At 35.7% G+C, this 12411-nt stretch overlaps 1 protein-coding gene across 5 annotated transcripts in view; it reads right to left on the bottom strand.

Annotated features, from left to right (window-relative positions):
• LOC134749208 (high affinity cAMP-specific and IBMX-insensitive 3',5'-cyclic phosphodiesterase 8) overlaps positions 1-12411 on the bottom strand; it is a 159477-nt gene that overhangs the window by 59405 nt on the left and 87661 nt on the right. For all 5 annotated transcript variants that reach the window (XM_063684084.1, XM_063684083.1, XM_063684082.1 and 2 more), the window contains one exon: positions 572-637. In XM_063684084.1, the coding sequence (XP_063540154.1) occupies positions 572-637 (66 nt within the window). The remainder of the gene's footprint in view (positions 1-571; positions 638-12411) is intronic.

Genomic DNA, 12411 nt, shown 5'->3' with positions numbered 1-12411 from the left:
AGGTCACAACCACTTTGCCGCAGCCATAAAAAGTAGATTGAGTAACTACAAGTTTTGCGAGTGCAATTTCTACTCGCTATATCTTTTTTGCATTACTATTTCTAGCAACGAAAAGTAATATCAAATATAGATATATAATACTTTCATGTTCATGCCAAGTTTCATGTTATTTTAGCATGTCGTTTTAAAAAGAGTGTAACTTTGATTGTATGGAGGCGACTAAGTTCTCGTGACTTAAGACCTAAAGTAAGAAGTGTCCTTTTAGGCGGTTATCATGCTGATGCGACTTCCGAATGCAGCACCAGGGTGATAACAGCCTTATTTAACAGGACTACGGCTCGATTGCACTAAATTTTATTGTATGGAAAACTTCATAGAGTACAATTAATATAAAGTCTGCAACGATTTCGATAGCATACGCAGTGCAAGTGTTATTCATAATTTCATAGAAGTTTGACGTATAAAACACTTGCTCTGCGTGTGCTATAAAAATCGTTGAACACTTGTCTTGGTCTAACTCTAGTTCACAATTGGTGCAACTGGCCCTAATTAATTTATACTTAAAAGGTACCTCGAGAGGCTCCGGCGGCGCGTAGAGCAGGGCAGTAGGGATGTGCGCGGGCGGCGGCGACCTGTTCTGCAAAGAGACAACCGGGTCATACACACGCAGAAAAACAAGAAGTACTTGGGCTAACTCAAAATAATGGTCATTCATCAATGTTCTAACTTTCGAGAACAAAAAAAAAACAAATCAAAACAAAACCTTTTGACTTTATTTACATACATTAAAATACGTCTTAATAAAACTCGTAACACGACAGTTACTTCGTGAAGGTAGTCTTCACAATAGAGTAGCGTTCCGTATATCTATGAATGGGAGCATCTTTATTCCCTCAGATATTATATATTAATATTTGATGGTTAATGTATAGGTATTCAAGACGTGAGTGATTATTATTAACACTTAATATTTTGAGAGTTAGGCGTACATTTAATATAAGAGCGTTGAGAACCGCTGGCAATATCGGGGACTTATTAATTTACACGTTTCGAAATAAGGCCTCGGGGGAAATTTGGAGCTACAAGTGGAATCCTCTGCGGTGGCTTTCGTACACGTGGCTACAGAAATACACGCTTAGAAAACCACCACTCTAGGAAAAAATCGGACCGAAATTCTACTCGTTACTTCCATTAATTTTAGAAGATTGATTGTTTTAGAGCTTGGAGTGCTCTTTTTTTAATAAGATAAAGTAAAGTTACAGTTCAAAGTTCAAAATTTTGACGACGAGTGGGTAGTGACCCTGCCTGTGAAGCCGATGGTCCTGGGTTCGAATCCCGGTAAGGGCATTTATTTGTGTGGTGAACATAAATATTTGTTCTTGAGTCATGGGTGTTTTCTATGTATATAAGTATGTATTTATCTATATAAGTATGTATATCGTCGCCTAGCACCCATAGTAAAAGCTTTGCTTAGTTTGGGGCTAGGTTGATCTGTGTAAGATTTCCCCTAATATTTATTTATTTATTATTATTTATTTATTTAAAATATACTTTATTCATGTAGGTCTAGCAACAAGCACTTATGAATGGTGAATAATATGTATAGGTACATATGACAAAAAAAAAAAACAACAAAAGAAGTACATTTATTTATTTATTATTTATTTATTTATTTATTTTTTTCGGAGAACCAACAGCTATCAATTATACAATAAATTATACATACATTGGATTATCCATTTCCTCATCATTAATCAAATATACCTAATAAATAATTAATCGTTTGAAATCATAAACATAATCATAATCGTTTATTGCAACCATGGAACCATTAATTAATGATCAAAATTAATCCCACGTTGTTTTATCGTTCATGTTAAAAATAAAAATATGTTTTTGTCGTAACTTAAATACCTTGTGCATTTCTAAATAAATTAATGTGCAAAACTTTCAATAAAAGAACTACAAAAATATTAAATGACAGCTACCCCATATAAAAATGAATTGTTATACCACCACCACCATCATTCCACGCGAGAGGTGAGCCCTCCAGTGACCGAGGTCGGATGTAGTTGTGCAGATGAAAAATGTAATGTAACTTGTTAATTAAGATTACACTTACAGACTTAGAGTTAAATGGAGTCAAGAGTTATTTTTTTTGTCCTTTTATTTAGACTTTTATGCCGTATATCAATCTTATTATGGACATGTACACAGACGTCTCTACACAGGTGATTTGCCCAGCAGGTGTGAGTGATAGCTTCGAGCTCAAGGTCGGTGTACACCAGGGTTCCACACTTAGTCCACTTCTCTTTAATGTCACGATGGATTACCTCACTCGAAAATGCCAACGGACTGTACCCTGGCACCTTTTATATGCCGATGATGTGGCCTTAATAGCAGAGACTGAGACTGACCTTCAGCACGATTTGAATAGCTGGATAGAAGCGCTAGAAGGACACGGCCTAAAAATAAGTCGTAAAAAGACCGAACATATGTCCTTTCTGTTCGACAAAACGGCTAATAACCCAGAAGATTTCAAATTCTATATAGGAAATGACCGCCTGCCAACTGTTACAAAGTTTAAGTATCTTGGCTCCGTACTCAGCAACGACGGAAAGATTGACAGCGATGTAGTCCATAGAACTCAGACAGGCTGGATGAAATGGCGAGAACTCACAGGCGTCCTATGCGATAGAAAAATACCTCTGAAGGTGAAGGGTCATGTATACAAGACAGCAGTAAGACCAGCGATGCTGTATGGATCCGAGTGCTGGGCTACAAATAAACCCCACCTGAACAAGCTCCACACCACTGAGATGCGCATGTTACGCTGGTCAGCGGGTGTCACCATGATGGACAAAATAAGAAACGTGTATATCCGGGGTAGTTTCAAAGTAGCGCCAATAACAGAAAAGCTGACGGAAAAACGTCTGAGGTGGTACGGTCATGTACAGAGGCGTCCAGTAGACTACATGGTTAAGGTAGCGCTCGATATTCCAACGACGAAGCGAGGAAGTGGAAGACCACCTACCACCTGGCTGACGACGGTTCAGCGAGACCTGAAAGAGCTTAATATAGACGCCGACATTGCACTCAATCGTGCAGAATGGAGGAAAAGAACAGGGAAGGCCGACCCCAAGTAAATGGGAACAAGGCCTAGCAGGATGATGATTTAGACTTTTATGGAAGGAGAGGGAGGGGAAGGGAAAAAGTTATATGAGCCAAATAAAGGAGCATGTAGGGGCCGTGTCGTACCAGGACACTAAAGGGCTGGCTTTGGATCGACCAAGGTGGAGACAAGTTCATCACGCTGCACCGACAAGAGCCCAGCTCTTAAATTGAATGATGACTAAGAGTTCATGGCCTCGTAGAGTTCAAGGGCGACTTTGGTAACGCGTGTGTAGATAACGGATACGTGCTACGACGCGCTAATAATCGCTACAGATATGTTCGGATCCTTTATCCTTTGCTTTCTCTCCCTGAATTTCAGACCGATGTTTCGTAATATTATTACATTCAAATACAACAGTTTTACGTTATTAAATACTGTTGCTTAATTATAGCAAAGATAGATATAACTCCGTAACAGGCGCGGCTTCCTCTAAGGAGCGCTTGTGCAGTGCACTCCCATAAATAATCATAATGAAATTATAGTGCCTAATTAATATATTACTCTTTAAGATCTATCGTACAAAAGTAAAATACCAATTAAATAATTACCTTTATTCATTATAAGTTTATAGACGGCCTATACTACTCGGCCTACTCCTATAATTTCATAGGAATCATAGGTAACGCGCGAAGCGGAGCGCTTTGGATTGCGCTCCTATGAAAAAGATTTAGTACATAAAATCAATAGGAAATTCAATGAGAGCGAAAGAGAAGTTTCGCTACAGTTCCGCACGTGAAACAGAAGATTTTCTATGAAGAAAGAGGTAAAATTGGAGCGGCGCTCCGTAGCCCGTTTGACCTTGCGCCCTCTCGTCGAATGCGCGCGCATTGTGCGCGCCATATTGTCACTTGTTTGTAAACAGACCTTAGTTAGTAGTCAATTTTAAAGTACGCGCGTGAATGGAATTTTGGCATTTTTTTATTATAAATAATTAACCAAGAGTTTAAGCAGTAAGTGCACATAATTTGTTTGTTGTGAGGTATTTAAAATGAATGAATTTAACGGGAGAATGTGAAAAAAGTTTACAAAATCGACTCGAGTTCAATATAAAAGGAAAACCTTGAATTTTCGTAACAATGTTCGTCAAAAACAAAAACTTATATGTCATTAAATAAGATCAATATGCAAAAACACCGTGGTTGTGTTATGTCGCTGTGATAAAAGTAACTAGGTGTTTTAGTTTATCGTGTTACCTACCTAAGTACATATGTCTTGTTTGGAGCGGGCGCGGGCGGGCCGGGCGACGGCTGTGCGGTGAGTTTGCTTGGACCGAAACCGATGTGTTAACAATTTAGCACATATTTCCATAAAATTTTAAAACAACATTCACAACCTAGAATCCATTTGTAAAATGAACTGCAGTTAGCGTCTATCGGTCGTCAAGATATTCGTAATAGCGAAATTCTATAAGAGAGTTCAATGACCGTATTTTGTGTCGGTTAATTGAATGTGTAGTTTTTTACTGTGATAGTGAACACCCATAATATAGAATCACCAGCCGCCGCTGCTCCGTAATATATGGATACAGTCTAAGGAAAAAACGTGCCTCGAAAATCACGAAAATTTGATTCTCGATCAGATGGCGCCACTAGTTTTGGCCTACTCTCGTATAGAGGGCGTTGACGGTTTCGTTTGTTATTTATAATTATATCCTCATTGATTATAGTTTTTTTTTCAATCGTGATATAATAGAGAGCTTTTCAGTCGAGAACCGTGAAAAGCTTGATTATATCTCTATTGTATATTAGTATTTTATACAATCGTGATATAATAGAGAGCTTTTCAGTCGAGTACCGTGTTTAAGCAACGAAGCTTGCTGAGTTGCTTAAGTACGAGATTGAAAAGCTGGATTATATCACTATTGTATACAATACTTTTTCTACGAGACAATAAAATAATACTTTCAACTAGTGAAATCATTAAATCATTTTGATGACATCGCGCGAGTGACTTAAACAAGTGAGCCTGAACCGTAAAATGATTTAATGTTAGTATGTCTCACAACAGTTTAAATTCGATTAGTGAAATCATATAGGTACCTACACAAACCAAAAGTATACAGCTAAGATACGCGAGCTGCCGCAGCCCGCGATACCTTCATACTCGCACGCGCCCCGGCCGCGGCCGCCGCGGGCCCGGTGCCCCCGGCGGGTTGGACAACGACACCTCCTCGTAACTCATGAGGCCCTGGTACCTGCTCCTTGCTAAATTCAATTTTAAGACAGTTTTTTTCTCGATTTTGGCCACCGTAGTTTCATTTTCAAAGTGTCACATGTGCGTTTCTGACTTATGAAGCAATTGTTTCTACTAGGTACAACATAAAATAAAATGTTTTTGTTGGCCAACAATCACAAAGCAGATGCGACGCAGCAGCGTCTTCAAGTAGGCTAATTTTCATTGAATTGAGTCTCCTTAAACAAGAAATATTTTATCGAAATGTATGAAGTTCTATTTCCAAAATTTATATAATTGACTAAACCGTATCGATAAAATTCTTATGCTTGAGTCGGAAGTGCCATAGACTATCCAACGTTGAAAAGAATAAGGTTATAGTGTTGTATATGAAGTTGTAATACACAGATTATACTCGACGAGTAGAAAAAATGTTTTTTCTACGGGCCATCTAAAATAATACTTTTTTAGGGTTCCGTACCTCAAAAGGAAAAAAAAACGGAACCCTTATAGGATCACTCGTGCGTCTGTCTGTCTGTCCGTCTGTCTGTACGACAAAAATAGGCGCTCGTTTATTTCTTTTCTATGGGAGCACGGCGGCAGGTGATTGGTCAAATTATTTTAAAATTGACTACAGCGTGTCGAAATGAATATAATAGTTGAGTTCGGAGTCCATACATGAAAAGTACGCAATTATAGTTTGGTACCTATACGAAATCTTAATTCAACCATTACAGTCGACGAGTAGAAAAAAATAATTTATAAACGTTTCTTGAGTTATAGTTATATTATGAGAATCGTAATGCATCGTGGGTTTCATTACAGCTAAGGTAAAATTAATTGTACAACAATATATTATTGTTTTTTTTTGTTTAGCTAACGTAATAGTTATTCTTGAGATTACTTAGTTACTTTGCTTATGAAACTGCAAAAAAGTATTTAATTAAGATCGTATACTTATATGTAACGCTGGCAGGACTCGAACTGTCGACTGTAACATCTTCATGATCGGAGCAACGACACTCATTTTGCTGCATTTTAGTATTGTCCTAAAATAAAACATCTTTTTTCAAAAAAGTCACTCGTGTAGATTTACAAATCCCATAGCAAATAGAGAAAAAGTATGAATCATCTCAGAAATCATCTGATGGTGTGCCTTTTTTTTGGTTACTAAATAAAATAATATTAATAACTTAAAGTAGAAGTAAAAAAATATTAAAGTATCTCAGAAATAACATTAAACATATAATTTTATATGATATGTTCTATGTTCAGTCGTATATGATGAATACATAATATGTTAGGGCTAAGCAATATTATTTGTAAGTATACGTTAGGTACGAAAATGAAACAGGATAATATGCGTATGTCATTACGAGTATAACCTGTAATTTAGTAGGTACTACATATGTATTGTGCAAACTACTGTTTCTATCTTCGGTTAATATACATTATTGTAGGTTATAAGTCAAAATATATAAGCAAATATGATGTAATATACGAACCAGTGTAATATCACATTCGTTTACAGCACAAGTAAATTTTAAGTATTCCCTCCTTGTACAATTTCTTTTATTTCGCAAAATAAGAAAGTGCCTCTTATATTGTTCGGAATTGACATTCATACGTGTCACGGCCCCCTCGTTGTGTTAAACAAAATGACAATGAGCGTGAACGAGATGCTTCGTCGACGTACGCGAGCGTTCAAAAATGTCTGATTCTTTATCCACCTAAACGCGAAGGATTCACTAGAGTAAGGAAACTGACAGTATTCCTTTCGAGGTGTTTTGCAGAACAATATATTATAGGGCTACTACTACTTAGGTAAGGTAAGGCTACATAGGTACTTAGGTAGGTACTTAGGGTCGGTTGCACCAAACCGTCTCTAACCATTAAGAGTCCCCGGCAAGCTCGGCCGAATTGCACCTTCCTATACAAACGTAGTTCCACTCTCATTTTAAAACTACGTGTTGGATTGTAATGAAACTTTGCACATAGAATGACATGTGGTATATCTAGGTCTCAAATTAGTTTATATAGCTCCAGTTTAAAAACAAACAAAATAGAGCAAAAACAAGTTTAGTATGAAAAACTTAAATTCGCTGTATTTTTTTAACTATGGTATCTGAAGCTAAATATATGGAGTGTGTATCTAGTAACATAAACATAACATCAGGCAATCATTATTACCATTCGCGACATGTCAGATATTACGTAGATCAGCAAGAATTTGCATAAAAGAACCAAAGTTATGTTTATTAACTAGCTAATGTTATGACCGCCTCCCTTAGGACGCAATTCGCAACATTCTTTTTATACTATGCCGGTGGCAAACAAGCATACGGCCCGCCTGATGGTAAGGAGTCACCGCTAGCCTATGGACGCCTGCAACCTGCAACTCCAGAATTACGAGTAGGGTCTAGTGTTATTACTCAGAACTAATTCAATATTAAGAAAATTACTATTTACAGAGCTATATTATACAGTGTGGAAAAAAATTATGGGCCCTGGAGGGAGAGTACCTTAAAACCTTAAGTTAGCTCATTTTACTTAAAGGAAACATTCTTTTGTTTTTAAAAAGAATCAAAACTGCATTCAAAGATTTAGCAACAAAGCAAAGACAAAGCACAATGACACTAGTCACTAGTCCTCTATTTATCGCACTTAACCATATTAATAACATAATTTTACATAATCCCACCCTTGACATATTCTCGCAATCAGAACCGAAATTCCTAGCCACAGCAGCCCGCTACCTAGAATCAATATCCACGCCCACAACTATTAATATTAATTAATTTAGTGATAAGCATATTATTTTAGTTTTAAGTACATATATGTTTATAACCCATAACTTGCATGTTTGGTTTAACTGTAAATGTAAAGTTGGTTAATAAATAAATAAAATAAAAGCGAATTAAAAAAAACTGTTAATGCAGTTTTGTTTATTTTTGAAAATAAAAGAATGTTTCATTTAGGTAAAATGAGCTAACTTAAGGTTTTAAGGCACTTTCCCTTCAGGGCCCATTAAATTTTTTCGTTAGTTGCCGACCACTACATTATTCATCTAGAAACTAACCGCAGACAGATCATAAACCACATTTTTCGATGATTAGTCTTTTCTTTTAAGGAAAAGGGTGTCCTATTTTCTTCAGATTGCAACCCAGATAGATGATTGCAGTCATTACCAAGCACAGATGTTCGTCTCTAAAGTTTCCCTCGAGAAATAATGTTCACACTACGCTTTGTGGGCATGATCGTATGGCCAGAGACTAGTCAATAATAAAGACAATTAGTCTCCATAAAAGTCACATTAAGAATGTAGTGAGTATCATTATTATTTATTTTTATTTTATTTATTATGAAACAAACAGTCTCGTATATGTAACATTAGGTACAAGGGTAGTTAGTAATATTGTAGACTTACAGTTTCCTTAATTAAATTTATGTAAACCTAAACATTAAAACATTTAATTTGAAAGTATCTATATGAATTATCGATTTCTATCGTTAATAACAATTAAATAATAATATTCGTAAAATCGTAACAGAGAACAGAGGCCTAGAAATAAATATTAACCAAATATATAAGTAATATCGTTCTAGTCGCATAGTCAGCTAAATGATGAGGCTTGTTTTGCAGGTATGAGACGACGATTTATAGGCAATACTCAGATAGAATCGATAAAAAGGTACATATATATTATGTACATATAAAACATCCATAACGCATGCCGTCACCTATACTATAATATTTTTCAAACAGCATGGGTACGATGACAGATGTCATCTCAGTACTATTTAGAGATGACATGTGCAACCGTACCCATGCTGTTTGAAAAATACTAAAGTAAGCTCTCTAAGAGAGAGTTTAAATCCATAGCATTGCGCTGTTATTTCTAACCACTATGACAAGTCAACTTTGTATCACGATCTACATTGTTTAAGTAGACATAATTTTGTTATCGTGCGTCTCGGTCTCGCCAATACATGGACGTACTAGTACGAGTGAAATACACGATAACTAAATAACATAATTCAAATATCATTCTGATGTCACTGTATGTTCGAATTGGCCTGTCTGTTTTACTTATCTCTGGTGACAATGATCGTATTACGGAACCCGGTCGAGTCCCCCGAGGGGGCCGATTCCTGGCGGCATTGCCGGGTATGTGCGATCAGTATCTTGGAGGTGGCCGGGATGCTAGTGGCAATATGATCCGATTATTTATAGTGCTAGGCGGCTATGCATTAGAATTTAAAAGGATGGAAAATGTGGGTAACGGCTTTAAGGAAAGCTACTTATAGGAAAGTTGTGTAGTGGATTTATGATGTACGTAATAATAATAAAAAAAACATTATTGCACGATTACACAAATTGACATAGCCCCACAGTTAGATAAGGCTTAGTAATGAGTCGGTATTTTGTCTAGAAGTCTTCTAGTAATCGATTTGCGCTCATGTCATCTCGATGTACTGCCGACTTTATGACGTCACAGTAACTACCCTCACCATTTTCGCGCTTGTCATCTCATATATTTGTGTTCAGGACATCAAACTGAATGCATTGATACCATATTCACCCATATCCGAGATAACATGAACGAAAAGTAATCTAAAACCTGTTCCGCCGCCCTACTATAGGGAAGTTACCGTAGGCTTAGAAGCAAATAATCTTAATCTTCATTTAATTATTGCGCCTAGCGGGATTCGAAACTAAAAACTGTCAGTTTTGTAGGTAGGCTCTGCCTTTCACATTTCAGAATCTTCTCAACATTTTTGTATGGAGATTGAAAGTTTCCGAAACATAAAATGGAAATTTCTTATAGGTGTATCTTTAGTTTTTTTTGACGCAAATAATTGTTGGCCTTTGAATGGAGGATCTTGGACGACCTGCCCCATGGAAAAAAAAATCTTTTGTGTCAAAAAAAAAAATTCTTCTACTTTTTCCTAATCAGACCACGATATCGAATATGCCCTTAAACGGATCCCCACTATTTTTGTCTCACATTGTAGATATTGTTGCTCAATTATCCTTGCTTTTTTAATGTTTTCCCGAAAGGAGATTCGACTTTCGACCTACTACTCTATTCCTACCCCGGTTACAGGATTTTTCCGGGTTCTTCACGATGTTTCCGAATAGCGAAGCGATTGCCGTTCAATCCGATGTCGCTCAAATCATTAATTTTTCCTTGTAATATTTTAAATCGCAACAATATCAGTGTTTTAATAATATTTACATAAACCTATCAATATGTTTAAACACATCGAAGGCTATTAGCGCCATCATGCCTCTGCCTATATTTAATTTAATTTGTCTTCATTTTTTTTAAAAGGTTGTCCGAACAGTTTATTATTTCTACGTACCCGTAGTAGCTTAACAGGGTTTTAATGAACTAATTAACACTGGAACCAAGGTTTTAAGCGAGAGGTGAAATAAAAGCTTAATGGGATATTAAGCTATGATAAAGCATTAGATTATTATGTGTTTTAATGAATATAATGCCTTCAATTCATTTTCGGAGTGATATAGTCTAAAAATAATATTATCTAGATGGCCAGTTATTTATATCAGGATTGGGCAGAAACCATGTTATATAGGTATATATATAAAGTACACACATACAATAAAAATAAAGTTTTAGCACTATCAAATGCAACTGGGCAGCAAATAAATACAAAATATGATGCAAAGACTGCAAATAAGATGAATGATGGTAGTTTGAAAGAAAGAAAACGAATTATTTAACTACTAAGAGTAAAACTTACAGACGATCAATTCTATAAAATATATTTTTATGTACTTTCCCACGATTGCCACATGTCCAGGATAATTCTATAGAATCTATAGTTGGTCAAGCAAATCTTGTCAGTAAATAAGTACAAAAAAAACTATACTTATCCTTTTCCTTTGGGTGCTAGTACTAGTGTAAGACAAAGATAGTATGATTCTCTGTCTATGTTTGAAATGAGACAGTCATTTGAAAACTATAGGTTCATCTAGTTTCACCGTCTTAGTATCCGAAAGTTTTAATTAACATAAGAATGACGTCAAATTGTATTGTAACTCCAAGGCCAACGGCAAACACTTCATTCGGGCGGCAATTGTGCGAAATCACTGCAATTTCGCCGGCTACTTCCCTGCGCGGCTCTTTAATTACGACTTACGACTATACATTTTATATGTAGGTTTACATGTTCTCACTCAATTTTAGCTACGGAAAGGTAATTATTCGTCTGATACTATAGATTAATTTATTATGAAAATCATGCTCATTTTTATATATTCAAATTCACGACTTACTAAACATTTATATTCTCGCCAAACTGCTACGTTTGATAGCGAGATGCGCTCAGTTTATATACACTTAACCTATTATATTATTTTTATAACATAAACTAACAGTTTCATTTTACTTAAAGAAAACATTCTTTTATTTTTTTAAAGAAACAAATAAATACTGCATTCGCTATTTCGTGGTTGGTCCCATAGTAAAAGTTGCTCAGTATAATCCCAAAACCTCCCTGGCAACGGGAATTATTTTTTAGCCATCCTGTATGTGTATATATAAATATATATATATAAAAACGATGGTTCAATAGAAATGGCAAATAATGTAAACAAATATTTTTTACGCAGGTTATTTTCACTGAAATATTAATAAATTGTTCATCAAGTGTGCAAGGCAAGGCTACAAAGTTACAAATATAAATTGGTTTGTTTACATTATATCTCACTTTTTAATTAAGTCCACTTTATAATAATGATCAATTGAGAAGACATTCTTTCAATCTAGTTTTTAACAAACTAATTTTATTTTATATTATTGGTACCAGGTACTTAGAGCTTTCTTTTGCTGTAATAGTTTTAAATTTTCGGTTGCACTAGCTTTTTCTCTCCTACACTCGCTAGTATTATATTTATTGTTAATGAATAATTTGTACTTTTCACTCTAATAATGCTCTAATCCTATGAGGTATGCGACTTTGTTATCTACGGGTACAATTTTACATAAGGGAAATAGTTTATCATATTCATTTTGACACTCACTTCTGCTCGTTTC

Source organism: Cydia strobilella, chromosome 18 (genome assembly GCF_947568885.1).
Source record: "Cydia strobilella chromosome 18, ilCydStro3.1, whole genome shotgun sequence".
NCBI classification, from domain to species: Eukaryota; Metazoa; Arthropoda; class Insecta; order Lepidoptera; family Tortricidae; genus Cydia; species Cydia strobilella.
This window is presented reverse-complemented; position numbering and strand designations above follow the sequence as displayed.